The 22,827-nt window shown below is 46.0% G+C and overlaps 1 protein-coding gene across 1 annotated transcript in view; it reads left to right on the top strand.

Annotated features, from left to right (window-relative positions):
- Positions 1–22,827, top strand: part of Flt1 (fms related receptor tyrosine kinase 1) — a 157,655-nt gene that overhangs the window by 25,218 nt on the left and 109,610 nt on the right. The window contains exons 4-8 of the mRNA XM_087902626.1: positions 15,136–15,260; positions 16,064–16,226; positions 16,332–16,468; positions 18,967–19,141; positions 20,448–20,565. Coding sequence (XP_087758752.1) covers positions 15,136–15,260; positions 16,064–16,226; positions 16,332–16,468; positions 18,967–19,141; positions 20,448–20,565 — 718 coding nt within the window. The remainder of the gene's footprint in view (positions 1–15,135; positions 15,261–16,063; positions 16,227–16,331; positions 16,469–18,966; positions 19,142–20,447; positions 20,566–22,827) is intronic.

Below are 22,827 nucleotides of genomic sequence, written 5' to 3'. Positions count from 1 at the left end.
ATTCTGCTTCTTCAGTGTCTGGACAGGACTGCAGAGGAATGGGCTTCCTCCTTCCCAGAATTCTCCTTTGTCCTTGCCCCACCTCTACTTCCTGTCTGGTTGTCCCGCCTATACTTCCTACCTGGCTACTGGCCAATCAGCATTTATTTAAGGCATAATTGACAGAATATGGAATTGTTCCACACCATTTGAGGAAAGGGAAGGGAAAAAAAAGCATCCATCCACATTACAGCACTCCGTCAACTTTTCTTCTGTGGGGGTTGGAATAGACCAGCTTGCAAGCAGATACTGAAACTATTAACAATAATAATAGTAGTAGTAATAGTAATAATACCATGTCTTAGCTCCTAATAAAACAATATTCAGCTATTTCCCATTTAACTCCTATACCATTTGCTAGATCTCATGAGTTCGTGGAATCAGCAATTCCAGTGTATACCATCCACGCCATTTCCCTTTCACCACTGAAGAGAAATTTCATTATTCACAACCATCCCTATTTCAACTGCAAAACAGCAGATTCAGCAAAAAGCCATTACTTTGAATAGCAAGCCACTGGTTAACACAGATGCTGGGTGGGTACGGCCCAGCAGTGTCTTGACTGCTTACATCTGCCGTGTGCCATCTTTAAGTTCGGACACATAGCCAGAGGCATTTGTTCTGTGAGTAAATGAACTGCCTGACACCCACTGTACGGAAGGAATTCTGTGTTTAAAACTGGTGCTGAGGATAAATCTCAGATTCGGGGGAAAATGTGCCAAAACTAATTTCTGATATCCGTCATCAGATGGGTGGGGGAATAGCCACCATGTCAAGGATTTGTCCCCTACTTGGCTATCTTTTCCTGGGAGTTGTCCTTAGTCACTACCTTCTTAAAGCCAAAGTGGCGAGCTCCTAAACAACTGGAACTCTCCCGTTGCCCAAACTTTAATGTACTTTGTGTCTCCGTCACTTTAATTCTCTTCTGAGACAGTCAGGGCGCCTTCCATTTTTGTTGACCACTCCCACAGAGGTGCGCCACACAAAGCTTGTCTCCCATAGTGCAGAGGTTGCCTCTGAGGTTCGTGAATTCTAACCCTCTCGCTACACACTACCTGGCCATCCCTTGCCCCTCGCGGGAGACTTCCCACCTCTCATGAGCAGCCTAAAGATGAGCAGCCTTGTGTAAGTGTGCTTTTGAAGGGCAGCTGTGTAGCCCCAGGGGTTTAGAGAAAAGGCCTCAAGTGTGGAGAGATTTTCCTATTCGCTGCCAAAACCAGCACGCGAACTATGCGTGAACAAGGGTTTGGACACTGTCGAGTGCCCGCCCTTTCCCAGGCACGCTAAGCTCCGGGGTGGTCAGAGCCTCCAGTAGCCTCCAGAACACCCGTTACCACCACTCGCCAGCACGGCTTGTGCCCAGCCACCAGGCCTTCCGCTAGAACACAGCATTCAGGTCATTTTTTTTTTTATTCAAGGAATCGTCTTTAACTACTTTGGTTGACTTAACGAAGTTGGCGGGCACACTAAAATTTCCGCGAAAATAACTGCTTACACTTGTTAAAATTCCCTTTTGCATAAGCAAATGGTTGTGTGTCTAGAGTGTCATTCAGCCCCTCTCCTAACCCAGCTACTTCACTGTTCTCTGAGGAAGGGAAGAAAGAGGAATTCCCTCACAGCAGGCTTGGCAAAGCAACCGGCCCCTGCAGTTGTGGGATAAAATGGGTAGTCTTGCCCTGAATGATCTCAGCAGTGGGAGGAGATGGGATGGGGCCAGACTGAAGGAGGGAACCTGTGTCTGGGTAGTGCGTGCCCCACAGCAGGAGAGAGGGTGATAGAGAAGCCGAGAGCTGGATAAAGGACGGGAAAGAATAGTCGGAGAGACACTTCACTGTCAGGGTAGCTAGGCAGCCTGCTCTGGATCGCTACGGTACGGAGTCTCCCCTGGCAAATGACAGGGGTGTGAGGTCATCCCCTTGGATATGATCTGGACAAATGGCATTTGAATGTGTATCGCTGATAAAATGGACTGCTCCAGAAAACGCAGCCATGAAATTTTGGCTCCTCCAGAGGTGAAGCATCACAGCGCACGCTCTCACTTGCTCCTCCCCACCAAGTATTTCCAGAGTCGTCCTCACACTCGGGCTGTGTGCGCGCACTCTGCCTCCGTGGGAAGGAGAGGATTCTGTTCGTGCTTCAGGGACTCTGGGGCAAGGATTCGGCCATGGAACGGTCTTTCCTAGAAGTCGAAGTGTTGCATTAAAATTATCTTTATATGAATTTTAAGTGGACAGCAGGGAACTGACTGACCCATGGAGTTTTCACACGGGCGTGGTTCAGAAGACTGAGGTACAGAATCGTGTATAGCTTTGAAATTCAACTCACTGGTTACTTTGTAGGTGCCAGTTTGTGAGCCTTTAAAACAAAGCCCAGTTTCATTTTTACTATTCCCGGAATAGCTATGGTTCAGAAATGGTCGCTCAAAATGATGACCCCAAGTACTGCTCTGGGCCGGTCCTCCTGGGGGGATCTGTTGTGGAGTTTTGTTCCAGGTTGTTGTCTCCGGCTCCTGCCAGAGCTGTCACTTTGAGGCCTTCAGCAGCAGCAGCAGTGGGTATTCATGAGTTGGGTAGTTTTTCATCTCACACGACCATCTAAACACATCAGGGTGAGCCATGTCTACCTCGAGTCCTGTGGCCTCCATGCTGGGGCCCGAGGTGGGGTTTCTGAAGACAGCAGTAGTCGAAGGCAGATTTGCATCTGGAGAACTCTACCTCAAATGGGTCTTCTGTGGAGTTCCTAGGAATTTTCCCATCTGTCTACCTACCGCTTCATCAAAAACTAGGGTCAAGTTTTGCTACTACGGTCGTTTCCATCTTGATGAAATTATGAAAGAAGAGAAACAAGTACTTCTGTCATTTATAATGGGCATGGATATGGTTTGGAATCCTAGATTTCTCCCTGCGGAAAGCAGGACCTTCTATACCCTGGCTGTGTGCTCCCCTTGGGGCTAAAGTACGAAGGAGATTATGCATCCTGTCCATCACTCGGTGGTGCCTGATTAGGACCACATGGCCCGAGTCGAGCGTAGTAACTTAACTTGGCCATTTTCCTTTTCCATGACACAGACTTTGATGGAAGACCCTCTCGATGTCTCCTAAGCCCCGTCATTTCATGTTTCTCTTAAAGAGACATTTGTGCCATTCAACCCCTTGCCAAGATGGAGCCACTCCTGTTGCTGGTGTTCTTGGCATACTTTCTGTTTATCTAGAACGTTCCTTAGATCGCATCCATAGGTCCGTCGATTGTTCAGGCTGCCACTCAAACAAAGAGTACAATTCCTGGTACTTGCTGGATTACACATCTGAAAGATCTGGCACGTGGGTTCTCGAGACCACATTGATGAGCCCCCCACCCTTCACACCCCTGTCAGAGTGGTAGTGGATGCCCCCCCTTCACACCCCTGTCAGAGTGTTTCAGCTGATAAGCGGACATTTACCATCGTAATCAACAAAGTGTGGAGGCAAAGCAGTTTTATTAGAGGGACTGGACTTTACAGTGTAGCCTATGCTGTTCCAAAGCTCTGTAGGCCTGACTTGCCTTGATCTTGCGGCAAGTTCTCCTGACTCTGTCTCCTGAACGCTGTAAATAAAAGCCTGTGCCACCATGCCTGGCTTAGGGGTCATCTTGATGTCATGGAATCTTGAATTAAATTAATACATAATGGCATATCCCCATCGTCACAGTGTCACACCGGATGATTTTGCCTCCCTAAAACTCCCCTGTGCGCCACTTAGCCTCCCCTTCCCCGTCCCAGGAAACTCCTGCTCCGGCCCGCCCTGTAGGTATAGTTTTCCCTCTCCAGAATTTATGTACATGTATTATACAGTGTTTTTATATGGATAAGCTTCTTTCTTTTTGTAACACACATTAGATTTTTTTTTCCTTGTTGCATGGTGGCACACCCGTTTCATCCCAGCACTGGGGAGGCAGAGTAGACAGATTTCTATGAGTTTGATTTCCAAGTCAGCCAAGGCGGCATAGAGAAACCCTATCCCAAAACAAACATGAAACAAAATTGAAAAGATTCATCCACGTTTTCTTATAACCTTGATATTGTTTTTCTTCCCCTCCTTCTGTCTCGTGTCCCAGAAAGGCTTCAGTTTTGCTATGTGAGGCTGACCTGGGATTACAGGCATGCGTCAACACACATGGTTTATGTAAATTTGGGGTCTAACCCTGGGCTTCATGCATACCAGGGAAATACTTTACCCACTGAGCTAAATCCCCAGACCTTCATTTCTTTAGCACTCAATAGTGTTCTGCTGTCTGGAGGTACCAGTTTATTTACCCTTTTACCTGCTGAAGAAGGTCTTGGTTGCTCTTCAGTCTTGGCAAGCATGACTAAGGATGCTGTAAACAGCCACAGACATAGCTGCCAGCTCCTCGGGTGAACAGCAAGAGTGCAATTGCTGGATTGCATGGAAACCAATGGGAACCGCAGGACTGTCTTGTAAGAAGTTGCCAGGCTACCTTTGAGAGTGTCCGTCACAGCCACCCCATCTTCCATTCCCGCCAGCAATGAAGAGAGCTCGTATTACTCAAGGGCAGTGCTTCTCAGCCTTCCTGATGCCATGACCCTTTAGTATAGTTCCTCACGCTGTGGTGACCACTAGCCGTAAAATCATTTATTGCTACTTTATAATTGTACGTTTTGCTACTGCTATGAATCACAGTGTAAATATCTGATAAGCAGGCTATCTGATGGGGTAGTGACACATAGGTTAAGAACCACTGCTCTACAGCCTCGTCAGGGTCCAGTGTTGTCAACGTTCTGGCCTTTAGCTGTTCTCATGGATGTATAGTGGTGTCTCACGGTTTTGGTGCACATCTTCTCAGTGGTATGTTGTGAAGCATACCTATTCATTGGTGAGATGTTTTGTTAGCATCAGTGGCCCACGTTTCATTCTTTTGATCATTAGCAGAAGATCCTCACTTTGTGCTTAAGACTGTGATCTACTCTTTAAGTTAATTTTGTCGTTTTGTTTTTATATGTATTTTTATTTCGTGTGCACGAGTGTTTGCCTGCATGTCTTTTCAGCAAATGCTTCTAGAACAAGCGGGTATCCACTTGCGAAGAGTAGTTTTTAAGAAGAGTGTAGGGGCTGGAGAGATGGCCCCGCAGTTAAGAGCACTGGCTGCTCTTGCAGAGGATCTGGGTCTTATTTCCAGCACCCACATGGCAGCTCACAACCATCTGTAACTCCAGTCCAGGGGAATCCGATACCCTCTTCTGGTCTCCTTCAATACTGTATGCATGTGACACACAGACAGACAAAATACCTGCACACATCAAATAAAAATAAAAAGGTGGAGCTTGGGCAGAAAATAGGGAATATGATGGCCCGGGCATGGCCATCCCTTGCTTGTATGAGAAAAGATGAGACTTTAACAGAACTGTGTTTAGAGTCCTGATGGCGGAATCCCTGAACAGGAGGGAAGTCAGGACAGGCAGGTTGCATAGGGACGGAAGGAAGCCCTTTCTGAGAGCGACTCCTCTCCAGATGGCATGAACTGTTTACAGTTGGAGAGCCCACGCGTACAGGCTTTTGGGACAGGGTGGGTGCTCACTGGGTGCGGCTGGCTTCTTCTGTGGCACCCAGCGCCTTTCTAGTGCTGAGATTCTCCTGTAAAGACTCCTATCACGCGTGCCTGTCTTCTTGGACCCATTCCATTGTAACTCAACAAGATAAATTCCATCACAGGTTCTATTTTGGGCATGCTAGTCAATTACCCATGCTTTCTAAATACCTTTTATATATTGATTTTCATTTCTGAGAATAGATATCAAATTAAGCTTCAGGTCCAGGTCTGGTTCCCAATGAAGCCTATGACTGTTTCATCTTCCATCCCAACTTTCTCTAGACTTAAGAGCTACCATCTGGAAGCCTGCAGACCAGGGTCAGGCCAGATGTGCAGATGCGGCACTTTTTGCTGCTAATACTAAATAATTGGAGGAGTTAAAAATCTGATTTCCTATTTACTTTAAAAGTTGGGCTGTGTCGTGGTATAGCACAGCTTTTTGTTTTGTTTTGTTTTCAAGACAATGTTTCTCTGTAGCTTTGGAACCTGTCCTGGAACTCGCTCTGTTTGCCAGACTCACAGAGATCTCACAGAGATCCACCTGCTTCTGCCTTCCGAGTGCTGGGATTAAGGTTGTGTCTGACTGGTGCATGCCTTAAATCCCAGCACTCTATGAGTTCGAGGTCAGCCTGGTCTATAGTGTGAGCTCCAGGACAGTCAGGACTGTTACGCAGAGATACCCTGTCTTGAAAAACAAGCAAACTGCCTGTATTGTCACTTGGCACCAGCCGTGAGCTGGAGGTACCCCCTTCAGACACAGTCACAACGCCCACTGTCTAAAGGTTGGTTCCTCTACTCACCTGCCTTCTTTGCCAGGGCCCCAGCGATGCTAAGAAGGGATTCAATGACACGAGCTTGGTTCTAACCATGACCTTCAACCTGTTAACATACTGCTGGGTCTATCAGACGGTTCCATGTTAACATTGTTTCTGGCTCATAATGGCTTTTCCTTGGGTGATACAAGTGTATCAGGGCCAGATTTTGGTTTGGGAGAGACAGGAAACTTGAATTTCATTTTGGCTCTGCTATCCCTGTGCTTGTGGAAGGTCCTTCCTTCCCCGTGGGTCTCGAGTCCCTCATCTATAATGAGAGACCACACAGAGGTGTCTGTAATAGTCCTGGGAAGTCTCATAGTCTCATGGGTTCAAGGCAAGCAAGATTAGTAAGATCAAGAAATAAAAGCCTCCAATCTTGGAGTAGAGAAGTTACAGCTTCTTTCTCCTTCATTTCCCTTTCCTCCCTCCATTCCCACCCCTGCCTGCCTTCTCTCTGAGATGCGGTTCAGGTTGTCTGGTAACTTAGGATATTGGGATGGACCAACCGACTCTGTATGAATACTTGGGAGACAGAAGACCTGCCCCGTACCTAGCATCCCATGCTCATTGAGACCCTCAACAAATCGACTTCATTTGTAGCTACACATTTTAAAAGCTAGGAAACTCATTTCTCCCTTCCAGGCAAAATTTCAAACTTAGCCCCAGGAATGGGAAGGATCATTTCTGCTGTCTGAGGTGCATGCATGCCATGCCGTATCGCCAACCACTAAGGACCGTGAGTGTTGAAATGGGAAGGACCATCCCTGCTGTATAAGGTGCATGCATGCCATGCCGTGTCGCCAACCGTTAAGGACCATGAGTGTTGAGCTGTGTTTGTGCGCCAAGTTGAATGCAGCCGCACTTTTCAGACCACTTCAGCAGGTGCTTCCTCAGAGACATCTTTGCTCGTGTGTCTCAGGCCCATGTATTTATCGCTGCTGGGCAGTGGATGGAGAAGGTGACCCTGATTCTCTGTTAAGGAAAGAGCAATCGGAGGGCAAGGGAGCCATAGTCTCCCTTCTCCACTGCTGCTGTTCAGTCCTCTGCTGTAAGAGAAACTCTAGGAAGGAACCACTCACTGCAGATGGGTGGGTAGAAAGGAAGGGCCTTCTCGGGAACTGTGCCTTTTACCTTGTAGCACACAAATAATGAATTGTTGATTTTAGGGGTTTTGCTTTTGTGGTTGTTTACCATGGCATCTTGGATGGGGGATGCAATGGCCCATCTCTGTGTTCCCTGTGTTGGCAGAGTGTTTTGTGAAAGGGATCTGTCCTTTTGACTGGTGAGCCTACTGCTGAGTGGTAGCATTTGAATGAGAAAGGTCCCCACAGGCTCCTGGGCTTGGGTACTTGGTCCTTTGTAGGTGGCACTGGGTTGAGAGACTATGGAACCTTTTAGATCAAGGTGCTGGTGGGTATAGGCACTGGAGAGAGACCTAGAAGATTATGGCCCAGCTTTGCTTTGGGCCCAGCCTCTGCTCCTTAGCCGACACCACATGAGAAGCTGTGGTTATAAGCACCCTCAACCCCAGACTGACACACCCCAGTCTCTTTGCCCACCGCTGTGATGAACTGAATTTCCTGAAATACAGCCACATGGAATCCTCCCTTCCTTAACCTACTGTTATCTTGTTGTAGCAACAAGAAAATGAACTAAGGCACTGGACCAGCCTCAGTGACGTTTTCTTATTCTCCTGAAATCTGGATGCTGACCCTCTGGGTAACCAGGATACCATACCAGGAGCTACCAGTGTGCACACCCTGTATGATACACACCAGGTGCACCCAGTGGCAGGCTTCGTCCATCTAAGTGAAGACAGAAAGGCTTTCATTGCTCTCACACTGACTCAGGACCACCAGGGGGAACCGAGGACACTTTTGTCTGCGATGACTTTGGCACAGAGGCAAATTCCGTTATTTGTGTGCGGCCTAGAAAGGATGTGATTGGGGTTGAAGAGAAAGACTGTGAGGACCCGGAGGGTGAGCAGGAGTCATTCCAGCTCGGAAAACAGGGCCCCAGCTTTCTTTCCAGATAAGTCGTGGGGGAATATAGTCTACAGTCTGTGTGATCCACCTATTTACGTCAGAGACTTCGGTGGGCCCCAGCGTACTGATGAGTGTATACTGTGTTCCACCCACTCAGAAGGGAAGCTGGACCCTGTGCCCCCCACCCAACACCTCAACCCATGCCTCTTCGGTCCTAAGCAGGCATTGACCTACTTTCTGCGCTGTAGATCTACCTCTTCTGGATATTTTCCAAGAATTCAACTGTGTCTGGCTTCTTTAGCGTAGTGTGGGTTTGAGGTCCGTCCATATTGCGACATCCTTATTTCTCTCCATCGCTAACTGAATTGTGCTGCATGGTATGGATAGATTACTCCAGATAGACCACTACTACTACTTCAATGATCTCCTTATTAGCTGATAGACATTTGGGTTGTTTCAGCTTTCTGACTTTTTGTTGTTTCTCTCTCTCTCTCTCTCTCTCTCTCTCTTTCTCTCTCTTTCTCTTTCTCTCTCTCTCTCTCTCTTAAGTTTTTTTGAGACAAGGTCTCTCTACATAGCCCTGACTATCCTAGAACTAAATATATAGATCAGGCTGGCCTTGAACTCACAGAGATCCAACCTCACCTTGCCTCTCCAGTGCTAGGACTAAAGACATGCAGTACCACCCCTGGCATATGGCTATTTTTAATAATACTTCAATAAATACTTTATACAAGCTTTTGTGTGGATACAAGAGCCCATTGTCTTGAGTGTGCACTGATAGGTAGAATTTCTGAGCGGTTTAAACTTTTGTGGAAATAACCATTGCGTTTTGGGGGCTTTTGCTAGTTTGTTTTTAATGTAGTTGGACCATTTTACATTTCCATATGTAGTTGTCTGTGACCTTGGACAACTTTTCAAGTATTATTGAATCCTTTATATCTCATCTTGAGAGAACTATCAATTCAAATCCTTTTGTATGAGTTTTAAATGGCGCACGCCCTTAATCCCAGCACTCAGGAGGCAGAGGCAGGCGGATCTCTGTGAGTTCGAGGCCGGCCTGGTCTACAAGAGCTAGTTCCAGGACAGGCTCCAAAGCTACAGCAAGACCCTGTTGTTGGTGGAGATTGCTAGTTTGTTTCCCAACCGCCATGACACGAAATAATCACACAGAAACTATATTATTTAAATCACTGCTTGGCCTATTAGCTCTAGCTTCTTATTGGCAAGCTCTTACATCCTAAACTAACCCATCTCCATTTATCTGTGTATTGCCACATGGCTGTGGCTTATTGGGTAAAGTTCCATCTGGACTTGGGCGTTTGTCTCCTGCATGGGCTACATGGCTTCTCACTGACTCCACCTACTCTCTCTCTCTCTTTCTCTCTATCTATCTATCTATCTATCTATCTATCTATCTATCTATCTATCTATCTATCTATCTTCTAGCCTGGTTATATTCTGTTAAGTCACTGGCCAAAAGCAGTTTCTTTATTTACCAATAAAAGTAGCACACATACAGAAGGACTTTCCACACCACCCTGCTTCAGGAAAAAAAAATGATTTTTATTATTGCTTTTAATTTATGTATATACAAGTGTCCATGTGAGTATATCCCACCTGTATGGGGTGCCGGCTGAGGCCAGAGGAGGGTTTCCCAGATTTCCCTGGGGTGGAGTCACCTGGGATGTGAGCCACCTGATGTGGGTGCTGAGAACCAAACTTGGGTCCTTTGCAAGAGCAGTCAGTGCTCTAAACTGTAAGCCATCTCTCCAGCTCCACCCTTTTGTACTCTTAAGTGAAGTTATTTGTCTTTATTATTGAGTTGTAAAAGGTCCTACGTTTATTATTATTTTATGCATTATTGTAAGTGTTCCATATACTCTTATGTGGATTTGTATATATTATAAAGATGTATGTTATATAATGGTTAAAGTGTACTCAGGATTAAATATGAGTGTATTTTCTACTTTCTAGATACAAGTGCCTTAGCAGATACAAACATCTTCACCCATTTCTTTGGAAGGGTTTTCTGTTTTCACTCTCTGAATCGTCTTCTTTGAAGACTGAAAGTTCTTAATTTGCTGAAATGCTCTTTGTCGGTGTTTTTCTTTCACTGCTTATGCTTACAAGCTGGCTTTAACATGTGATTACATGGCTGAGGTTTGTTCTGATTGTACATACCTGCTCATTTGATAGTTTTCTTGTAAAGTTTTCAATCTGGGCTTCATAACATTGACCACATAGAATGATTTGAAAAGTTGTTTTGTTCTATTTTTTTGTGGAAAAGCTTAAGAAGAGTTGGTATTCTTTCAATTTTGGTAGAGTTTGTTTGCCATTTGAGCCTTGGCATTTCCTTGTGAGCAGATATTTTTTGTTGTTGTTGTTTTGTTTTGTGATAACTGGTTGAATCTCTTGCCCTCTTTGGGCCTCCTCCAGTGCATATGAACTCAATGCACACACACACACACACACACACACACACACACACACGAAATTAATTAATTAATCAATTAATTTTTTAAAAAGTAGAAGACTAAGTGGGCAGCGTTGGTGCATACCTTTAATCCCAGCACTCAGGAGGCAGAGGCGGGCAGATTTCTGAGTTCAAGGCCAGCCTGATCTACAGAGTGAGCTCCAGAACAGCAAGAGCCATTGCACAGAGAAACCCTGTCTGGGGAGAAGGGGTAGAGTAAGGGACTTAAATGTCTACGTTACTGTTTTACTACATTCCTCCCTCCTAGTCTATCAGTGTTGCTTCTCGTGTTTAGGTGTCATGCTGTTAGATGCACACAAGTTCATCACTGTTGTGCCTTCCTGATAGACTGGTCCTCTTACTATTGTCAACTGCTCTTCATCTCCGGCAACCTTTATTGCTGTAAAGCCTATTTGGGGCTGGAGAGATGGCCTAGGACTTAAAAGTACTTGTTCCAAAGGATCTGTGCTTGGTTCCCAGCACCCACGTAGTGGCTCACACTACCTGTAACTTCAGCTCCAGGGGATCCAACCCCCTCTTCTAGCCTCTGCAGCCACCTGCCCACAGGTGGCCTCCATACGCACACACCCGCATGCACGCACACACGTGCGCGCGCGCACACACACAAAGGTAAATCTTTTTAAAGGTCTGTTTTGTCTGATGTCACAGCCACTCAGGTCATGTGACAGCTGAAAAAACTGCCTGAACTAACAAACACTTGGCAGACAGTGTAAGTCTGTGAAGAATTTGCCTCTTTTCTTTGTCTTGGTTATATTCAAAAATAAGTTTTCAGCAAACCACTCAGAGTGTTAGATATAATCCACAGCGTGAAAGCCTGTATAATGTGGAGCACCCGTGCCCGGTACAGACGTCTTCATGGGATTGCCTAGTGTTTATTCTCTCCAGTTCTTCAATGAATGAAGAACACACCTTCTTTTTTAATCCCCCAGAGTCCCCATGACCCGGACTTGGCAGAAAATAAAAATGAAAGGAGAGATAATCAGGAAAAGGTCCGCATGCATCTTTAAAATGTATGCGCACTAGGAAACGGGATGCTTCTGAACCAGCTCTCAAGTCAAAGGAAAAAAGGGCTTTTAAAATGTGTGTGTTGGGTAGGGGGTATCATTCATTTGCAGTCGTGCCAGTTAGAACTGGAGTCAGAATGGCATTCTCTGCACTGTGTGTCTTCATGTGTCATCATGATTACAGGTCTCAAAAGAAAAAACAACTATTAAAAACAGACAGTGTCGCTCTTAGCAAGCGTCTGTGTGAACTCTCCCCGCCTACTTATACTGGAGAGTGACAGCCCAGATCCTCCCCCTGGGTGGGAGGTCCCAGCCCTGCCAGGCTTCTGTGCTGCTTTGAGCACTAAAGGTTCATGGGGTAAAGGCGGTGTGATTTTCACCTAGATGTGCCCAGTGACTTTGCATGAGTGACCTGAGCACTGGCCTCTTCCTCACTCTTGAAACAAGCAGCCACTTTGATGTCAGGAACCCATTTTGCAGGGGTGCAGTAGTCGTTTGTAATTTTGTGACAAAGACAGATGCGTCCTATGGGAGTAGTAAATGGTTTTACTGGTGATATTAATGGAACCATGACCTCTCCCACAGCTACGGTCCTACAAAACAAAATGTTTGTAGTTTGTCAGGCAAGTTCCTTCTCAGCCCTTCCTTGAAGCAAGCTGCAAAGGAAATGTACTCTAATAAACCCAGAGAGTAGAGTGGTGTGAGCGCGCGCCGCGCCTGCGTGCATGCATACGTGCATGTGTGTGTGTACAGGCATGGGGTCATTTGCAAACTTGGTGGATTTATAATGCTGCTATTGACCGACATGCAAACAATCGTTTTTAGTTGTGTTTAGATGAAACAACGTATTTTAAAGATGTGCTTGAACAGACACAGAATTCTTGAAGTCCTAGCCCTTAGAGTTGTGGTAGACCTACTGCTGACGCTGAAGTGGGCCTCTGGGAAGCAAGAGCTGGGTGAAATTTAAGTGCTTTGGGGGGGGGGATCCACAGAGGCAAAGGGACAAAGGAACTCAGAGGCAAAGATGATTTCATTAAATTGCCAGTTCATTAGCTGAGAATCGATGACACCCGTGTCTATTATTTCCTCTAGGAACTTTTGATGTCTGTGTCCTTTGTTGGAAAGGGCTGCCTGAGAAGACAGTAAGTCAGTAAGGAGGATTTACAGTTCAGTTAAATGAATTAAGCTGTTTCCTGGTGTTTCTATATACCTTTGGGATGTACAATATACATGCATATGTATGTACGAATGTATGTTTATACATACATGTACACAAATATGTGTGTGTGTGTGTGTGTGTGTGTGTTATGGATAGAGAGAGAGAGACTTGCAGGAGGCAGGCAGCATGATGCAGTCCCTGGATCCTGTTGGGTGTCTTTCTCAACAACCTCATCTAGTAGAGGATTTGATTCTGAAATAAACTCCTTGTCTCCACGTCATTCTTTCTTTTTTCTTTGCTCGCGTTCTGCGCTCACTGAGAATTCCTAATCAACAGTCAAAACGAAAGCCAATTAACAACAAATATATTCCTTCCTCAGGTGCAAATGGATAGTGCTTTCTTATTTCAGTCTTAACTTTAATGGTTATTATTAAATGATATGTGGCCATTCTAGAAAACCCAACAGAGAAAATAAGCCAGGTAAGCAATAGAGGCAGAGGCAAGAGGTTATGTGTGAGTTCAAGGCCAGACTGGTTTACAGAGTGAGTTTCAGGGCAGCCGGAGCTACATTGTAAGACCTTGTCTCGAAAAAAAGAAAGAAAAAGAAAAGAAAAAGGAGAGGGAGAGAGAGGAGAAAATAACTCATAAAACTAACATCTAAAGATAACTAATTTCTCTCCACCACCTCCCAACTTCGTACTCGCTTTCCCCAATTCCTCCTTCTCTCTCTATTTTTTTTTTTTTAACAAGGTACCAGCTAAGTAGCTGAGGCTGGCCATTTGTCCTGCTTCCTTGACTAACCTGCTGCCATTATAGGTGTGGACCACAAAGCCTGGTGCCAGTTTGTTTTCTGTTTTCTCTGCCCTGCAAGTCTGACATCAAGGTGTTTCCAGGGCCAGCCCTCTGCGGGACCTGTTGGGAACCAGGTCCTCTTCTACTACTTCCTCATTCTGGTTTCCCAGCATTCTTTGACTTACAGATGTCACGTCAGCTTTTGTTCTTACCGGGCTGTTTTAAGACTAGGTATTATAGGCTAAGGGAGCTCTCTCCTTAGCTTGAGTAATTACATCCATTCAGCTCTCTCTCCACGTAGGCCCCATTCCGAAGTGCAAAGGGCTCAGAACCTCTCCAGTCTCCCTCACAGCAGCCACTGGGGATGTTTGACAGCCGTTGCCTCTTATTTCTCTAATATTCACCCTGTGTCAGCATCCATTTCTGAGGGAGGACCAGCCAGCAGGTCTGGGTCTTCCTTGGTTCTTTTACGTAGGACTCCCGGTCCCTAAAGGCTGGAACCAAGTTGGGGAGATAAGAACACAAACACTCCTGAATGAATCATTGTTTGGGGGTATCAATGGGTTCCTGATGACAAGAGCAGGGTGGACAGTGAGAATGTTTCTAGAAATATCTGATGTTCATTCTGGTTCCTTGGAGCATTTACAGGGAACTCGAACAGGTAGTTAGAACAATCCTCCTGGCCTCTGAGAAACAATGCAACACTTTCAAAGGATGGTTATGGGAAGTCCCCTCCGGACCGCTCAGCAGCCTTTGTTCTTAGCAGAGAAACCTTGCTGTTGAAGAAACCTAAGAACTAACCACTGACGAAATGCATGCATTTCCCAGCTCACTTCCTCATTCATTCCTAGTCCACCCGGCAAGGTCTAGAAAGTCTTCAAGTGGTGCCTCTGCCATTCAAATGATAATCCCCTCCGGTTTGCTTATTTCTGTCTCTTCCAGCTCTCCCAAGCACCTGTGTTTTTCCAGGGGTCACAAAGGCCCTGGAGGGGACTTCCGGGGGTACTTAGCATAGCTGAAGTTTCTGTAGCCTCTCCCCCTTCCTCCCTCATTGCACTTTTGAAGCTTTTGCACTTGGTGGTCCCTGTGGCAGGTGTCAGGGTGATCCCACTGAAGAACTGGGCTTCTCTGGGAGACAGACTCACACGGAAGGTCAGATTCCGAGACAACAGACAAACTGCGTGGGTGAGGGACTGGCGTGGCTGCAGCCGAGTCCCAGGGACCTTGTCAGTTCCTCACTGGTGTTTCTCCCCCCACTCAGATGCAGAGAGTCCTTTCATAGAGATGCACAGTGACATCCCTAAACTTGTGAACATGAGTGAAGGACAAGAACTCATCATCCCCTGCCGAGTGACGTCACCCAACATCACAGTCACCCTGAAAAAGGTAAAACTTCCGCGCTGCTCCCGTCACAGCTTGGCTTCCAATGGGTGTAGATTTACACATAAGGAAGACATTTACAATCAAGCCCAGTGAAGAGAGAACAAAAATGTCAGGTTCAACCGAATAGTCGCAAGGCTGCTGGTACTAAAGGCTGCTTAGAAGCTTTCCCAAGCCAAGCAGTAGTGGCGGGTGCCTTTAATCCCAGCACTCGGGAGGCAGTGGCAGGTGGATCTCTGTGAGTTCGAGGCCAGCGTGGTCTACAAGAGTTAGTTCCAGGACAGCCAGGGCTGTTATACAGAGAAACCCTGTCTCAAAAAGCAAGAACACAAAACAGTAACAACAACAACAACAACAACAACAGAAAGCTTTCCCAAAGAGAAGTTTAGAGGGTCAGGACCAACCAGCCCCCAACCCGACTCAAGACAGCACCTAGCCAGTCTAGGCAGGCTTTGGGCAGTGGCTGTAGTTGGGAAGTCAGAAAAATTTTGACTGTGATTGACAGATTTCTGGTGTCCTTCAGGGACAGGTTTGAATCCCCATCTCGCCTGTGTCCTGTTGCCAGGAGGTATTCGGGCTGACATCAGTAGGGGAGTCCTACGCAAGGCTCAAGAAAATACCTAGGTTAGAGTGGAGGGGACTTCTGAGCACGCTGGGCCCCGGTGTAAATCTTCCACAGCTTGAGTCCCTGCAGCCTCCTGGAATGACTCAGTGCTGTAGTTCTTGCTGTAACCGAAAGCCATGGTTTCTCATAGTGTTTTGACACATGGCTACCAGGACTCTGGTCAAGCGTGCTTCTTTCTCTGCAGTTTCCAGCTGATATTCTGATCCCTGATGGAGAAAGAATCACGTGGGACAGTAGGAAAGGCTTTATCATAGCAAATGCGACATACAGAGAAATAGGACTCCTGAACTGCGAAGCCACAGTCAACGGGCACCTCTACCAGACAAACTATTTGACCCATCGGCAAAGTAAGTGCCGTCCCCAAGAGTGTGGACACCGGGCACAGTCCTTTGAGCTCCACCTGGCCTCTGAAATCTTGATTTTTAACTTTATTTTTTCTCTTCTGCTTGCAGCCAATACAATCCTAGATGTCCGCATAAGCCCTCCAAGCCCGGTGAGACTGCTCCGTGGCCAGATTCTTGTCCTCAACTGTACCGCAACCACCGAGCTGAACACGAGGGTGCAAATGAGCTGGAATTACCCTGGTAGAGTGAGTGGCCGCTTTTCTAATCCTTCCTCGGGCGCCATTTGAGTCTGCTTTGAGCGAGCGAAACCCCACTGGGTTTTTGAAGTGGGAAAAATGAGAAAATGCTTCTCCCAGGGCGGTGTGGGTGGACAGGAAAGCGGCAGGTTCGACCGGGTGCCTCCCTCGCCTGGCGGTCCCTGGGTGTGATAGTGCTGATCCTGGCTTTGATGTCTGGGGCTTGTTTGGAAGGGTAAAGGCTGCTGTTTCCACTGGTGAGTCTGGAAAGCAAGAGGGACCAGTTCGTCCTCGGGAACGTCGCGTTAGGATTTCTGGATGAGAGGGGAGTTTATCACTAAATGCCAGGCAGGGCCTATCTTTTGTCATAACAACATTTCAGGAGATTGTCTTTGTCAGCGCATTCATGGAAGGTTCTGGCAGACAGTCAGGCACCTGATTGCTGTGTGTTGGGTAAAGATACCTCAAGCCAGCCATCCAATACTGTACTCATTAACCATCAAAGGGGCAGGTCTGTCCTTCAGAAACAAAAAACGAGAAGAGTGAAGACAGAGTCGGTTTCCTCGTTCAGGTGCAGCATCCTTACGAGCCCCCGTTATTTACTGAAATGCACAGATGGGAAGACAGTGATAAGCTGGGGAGGACATGCTGGCAGCAGGCCTGCTCTCATTTCTCATGTGCCGGTGCGATTCCTGTAGCAGACCCCAAGGACGGGCGTTTGCTATGTGCAGGCTGCCAATCAAAATTAACTTAGGATTAAATAATGAACAAAAGACGAATGCTTCAGCTCCAGCTTGTTTTCACCAGCTTCCCCCGCCCCGTGGAAGTAGAAAAACTTTGCCACAAAAGATAGAATATATTCCATATAGGAGCTGATCAGAGATTGACAATTTTCTAGAAAATACTGTTGTTCCTTTTAAATTAAACTGCTAGAATATGAAGCAACATCTTCTGATAGAAAAAAATTTTCAGTCAATGTCAAGAGGGAAGAGACTTGTATCCAGGTCCTATTGCTGTCAAGATGTTGGTCCTGGAGGCTGGAGAGATGGCTCAGAGGTTATGAACACTGACTGCGCTTACAGAGGACCCAGGTTTAATTCTCCACACCCACAGGGCAGCTCACAACCACCAGTAGCTCCAGACCCAGAGGATCCGAAACCCTCTCTGGCTTCCTCAGTCTCCCAGGCACACACATGGTGTATAGCCATACATGCAGACCAAACACCCCTACCACACACAGAAAAGAAATAACAAAAATTCAAAGAGAGTGTTAGTACTGTGTCTACTGGGTACAATGACTTCCTAAAACAGAGCTTGTCCAATAGGATTTTCCCTGATAGAAATATTCTCTGCCTCTCTTGTATGATCAAGTATCCATTTGCCACTGTGGTGGAAGAACACGTAAAGTGTGACCAGCTGCAGCGAGGAATTCTCCATCTTGATTAACTGTATTAAATAGCCATATGCAGCTAGTGGCTCCAGAGCTGGACAAGGCACTTCTAGAGGCCTGGATTAGGTATCTCCCAAGGGATAAGCCATGCCAACAACACACTTGGGAAGAAAACTCTTCAGAGGGGGAAGTCACGCCTCTAGACGCAGTGGCCGAAAGACTCCCGAGTCTGTTACACTGGGGACTGCTTCTGACTTTTCACAGCAGTGATTGACAGCTGTGTCTTTTGTTCTTGCTGAGAAGCAGGCAAATGGCCTAAACATATGTCAGTGCCAACGGGGAATTAAAAGGCAGGTGGGTGAAAGTTGACTAAGCATGGTCGAGGGAACTAGGTTCAAGACCCTCAGCTCTGTCTGGACAGCTTCCAAGTCTTTTTCCCACGACCCTCCCCAGGGAAGGACTTAAGAGGGGGAAATGACGTGCTATGTGTTATAAGAGGAACAATTGAAGGAGATGGCATTGCATCTTCTCCGAGCAGTGAGCGGGCCACTGTAGTCAACCAGACAGCTGAATGTGGTCTTTCCCCGAGATAAGACCCTGCAGATGATGGCCGAAGTCACCTCTGGGTGTGCACCTCCCATCACTTAGCAGAAGCTGATGAGCACAGCTCAAGATGTGAAATGATAAACCGGGAACAGTGAAGCCAGGACTCGAAGTTTCGTTCCCATCGGTGGGAAAGGGAACTTTGTTTATTTACAGGAATCTGAGGGGACAGGCTCCTGTTCAGAGGAGAGCCTGTGATGAGGAGAAATCGCTAAATGCATACCCAAGAGCCCCGAGTTCCTGGTATTCTGTGGTAACAAAGCAAAACCCTTCCAACCTCAGCAGGTGGTTACACAAAGCAACTGACACAATCTCTACACGAAGCCCCTTTAAAGAGAAGAAGGGCTCAGTAAAAGCCGGCCGGCTTCGTGTCTGACGCATGTCTAGACAGAGGCGTAGTCTCCTAATGTTTTGCTTGTGGCGGAGCTGATGTGCCCCCAACCTACATACTGATCCGAGGAATGCTAAGACACACAGTGGTGACTTCTACACCCACTATGCATTCTCCTTCTAGGCAACTAAGAGAGCTTCCATAAGGCAACGGATTGACCAAAGCAATCCCCACAACAATGTGTTCCACAGTGTTCTTAAGATCAGCAACGTGCAGAGCCAAGACAAGGGACTCTACACTTGCCGTGTGAAGAGTGGGTCATCGTTTAGATCTTTCAACAGCTCCGTGCACGTGTACGGTAAGCAGCAGAAGTCAGACTTCCACTACCCTTTCTGAGCACTCTAAGCATTAGGGGAGGGGGGAAGCCACTATGCTTTTGGCTAAGAGTTACGCAACCGGGAATGAAGCCTGCTTTCTCTTGCGCCCTCCAAGGCAAAATAAGCACACTGCATACTCTTTAAATTGGATACTTTTGGGAAGACGGGCTGGAAAGGTTGTCAGCGTCTGAGGTAGAGGAGGACCAGAGCAAATCAATGTCTTCCAGACGTGACAGGACCACAACACTCTGTGGTCGCCTGCACAGGGTTTACACAAGGCCAAGCCAGTCCACAATCCCACACGAATAGGGAAGGGACTCACAAGCCCCTACCCCTAACTAAGGAGCTATGGACAGCTGATGACTTCTGGGGGAGAGAGAGTCAGTGTTCTTTAAGGGTGTGGCCCCTCATTGGTCAATTGCACCCCAGCGGGTGGCCCCACACCCAGAAGTCTACAGCCAGCACAAGCTGGAATGGATGGGTCATTAAATAAAAGAGGATATTAAGTTGGGAGTGGGAAGGAGATGGGTTAGATTGTCAAGGAATTAACATGAGGGGAAGAGGGGGGTGAGTATAATCAATATGCATTGTATGAAATTCTCAAAGATTAGTGAAAGCTTTTAATAATACTACTTTTTGTTTGGACAGTTGATTTTAGATGCTTGCTTCGGTTAGTAGCGTAAGTTGTAGGGCGGTCTTGAGTTTCTCATTTATTGTTAAGTGTAAACAAAACAGAACCCAACGATCAATTTTACTTTATCTGGAGCCAATCTCCCTGACAAAAGCTACGATAAGTCAGTTGGAATTCATGATCATCTACTTCTCATTTAATGATCATGGGATGCCCAAATGGTTGCTTACTTATAAATGTAAATTCTGTAAGGACAAGAGAAAGCCTTGTGTCCACCGTTGCAAAGGCGAATAGTGAATGGTCCTCTGAGAAGAGCTCCCATGCTATCAGAGGCACTTCCTATCCTCCTTAGCTGTCTCCGCTACATTTCAGCTCAGAGCGACTTTCTCCGTCTTCGTTCTATCAGCTAGGTAGATTTGAGAAATACTGTTCCTTGTTGTTGTGACAGAGTTATAGTGATACTTAAGTTGCCTAGGCACCGCTTTACATCTCTAGGACTTGCTGACAGTTGACCTGAGGGCATCACACATTGATTGACACTTGGGCTCTTGGATAGGCTCCATCATGATTCACCGCCTCTCCACTTACGGAAGGAGGGAGCTTGTGTTTACATAAATGCATTCCTTCCTGATGCGTCATTATGTCTTCTTTCAAAGGAAAGGGATTCATCAGCGTGAAGCATCGGAAGCAGCAGGTGCAGGAGACCGTAGCGGGAAAGCGGTCCTATCGGCTGTCCATGAAAGTGAAGGCCTTCCCCTCTCCAGAAGTTGTATGGTAGGAGTCGAATGGCCATCATTTCCCTACCAGTCAAGACACTTTTTATAAGTAGGAACTTAGGAACTTCAGTGGCTCGCAGTCCTGAAAGAGACACGAAGAGGCAGTGCTTGGAGCAACTCTGGCGAGCTAGACACTGCCTTGATTTCTGGGTGGTGGCTCTGGGGAGGGCTGGATGGGCCCGGAAGCAGGGTCCAGGGGTGAAGCAAGAGTTGAGGGGTTTGAGTGTTCCATTTAGTTTGTCAGTCCCTCACCCATGCTAAATTCCTGCATCTCCAAACCTCCCTATGATGTCAACAGTCTTTGAATGAGATGTGTTGGGCAATAGTGTGTAGCATGCTCTATTAACCCTGAAGAGTGGGCCCTTGTAATGAGGGTGCCAAAAATAATCCCTCTATGTGCAGCTGGGTTGAAAGTCTCAGCCGTGTTCTAAAATTTCAACTGACACTAATAGCAGTAGTACTCACTCATCGGTAGGTATGGACAAGCGAACCTACTTGAATTAATGAAGGTTTTTCTTTGGTTTGAAGTATTCAGAAATCCCTTACACAACTTTTTCCTTCAAAGAGTCAGACCAGTACAGTACCTATGGAAAACAATGCGATCTGTTTTGAATCTGCAGTCCTTTTGCTAAATTACTTTATAATATCATTATCTTTGGCTTAAATCCCTATGTTTTAAACAAAAGGTCCACTCACAGTTGATTAGAAGAACAATACATACCATACAGAAACCCTGCCGTTTTGGAAAGTCCTCACCAGAGTTTTTCTGGCCCTTAGCCCCTCAGTGTTTGTTTGCAGCTATCTCAAATATTTAATAGGAAATTAAATAACAAATCAAGACTGTATGCTATATCTTTGCAACATTGTAATGGGAAATAAATGGATATTTTTACTTTAAAATATCTAAAAAGTCAGTAGAACATTATAATTTTCTTGCTAGTCATGCAAAATATGGTTTAAGAAGAGAAAGAAATTATTGAATTAAACAGAACTGTTCATAGTAACCTAGTGGTCAGGAAGCATACTCATTCTCTCATGGCTAAACACAGTCTATCCATGCTGATCTATTCAGTAACTAAATAGCAAGGAACAAATGAAACTAATATCTACTTTTAAAATGTATTACTAAGATGCAGCTGAAACAATACTAAAATGCTATTTGTAATTACAAAATACAGCATAGCCAGTGTAAACTCAATTTGGAACTGAGACCCAGAGAGTTTGTTCCCAGGTCTGCAGGCCTGACTAAGAACCATTTCTACCTCTTTTTACAACACAGTACACGCCCTACAAATGAAAGGGCCTTTGAAAGAACTGTACATTTAAAGTCAAGGGCTGGAGAGATGGCTCAGTGGCTAAGAGCACTGGCTGCTCTTGCAGAGGACCTGGGTTCATTTCCCAGCACCCCCATGGAAGCTCACAACAACCTGTTCCTCAGTTTCAAGGGGTCCAATGGCCTTTTCTGACTTCTGTGGGTACTGCACACATATTGTGCACATGCATGCATTCAAGCAAATCTTTCTAAATCTTAAAATCTTAAATCTTAAAAAAAACAAAATATAAAATTAAGTCATTGACTATCTGAATTCCAAAGGGTCTGGAGAACTTCTAGAAGTCTTGAGGGACACTGTAGCCAGACTGGTCTATCTGTCTGTCACACACATGTCAGCTTGCAGTTAGGGTAGAGTCAGGCCACCTGACTCTCAAACAAGCAAGTGACATGAAGGCATTGATTCTGCACTAAAAACATTTTTAAATTCCCGTTGCCTGGTGTCTTTGATTGTTGTTCCTCGAGGGGGGATTATCTTGATTTCACTTCAGTTTCTCTGTGAAAGGGACAATTGGTGTGGCCATTTATGTAATTAATAAGAACTCCACATGAGCCCACAATAGTTGTGGCTATTTTTAACTTTTATCAGATCTAGTTCATCTGACGTGTAAGAGTGCTTGTACTTCTCAGGGAGCCTTAAAGGAAACACTTGACAGACAGCTTGACAGACTCAGACCTGAGCCTCTGAGTTGGTCCGTAGGTCTCAGTGGCTACCAGCACCCTTGTGGGTACGTAACGCCGGTACTTTCTTTTCTTCATTGTTTATTCCTTTCTCTTTGTGGGTAAAGATGAAGTGCTACCCAGTCTAAATCTCTCAGCTGACTTTACTGAACCGTTAAGTGTCTAAAGTTAAAAAAAAAAAAAAAAGGCTGGTATACAAAGACTCAAACTTAATCCACATGAAGTTACAATCCGAAATGGCAGATGCCA

The sequence above is a fragment of the Myodes glareolus genome, chromosome 2, assembly GCF_982192425.1.
Source record: "Myodes glareolus chromosome 2, mMyoGla1.1, whole genome shotgun sequence".
NCBI classification, from domain to species: domain Eukaryota; kingdom Metazoa; phylum Chordata; class Mammalia; order Rodentia; family Cricetidae; genus Myodes; species Myodes glareolus.
This window is presented reverse-complemented; position numbering and strand designations above follow the sequence as displayed.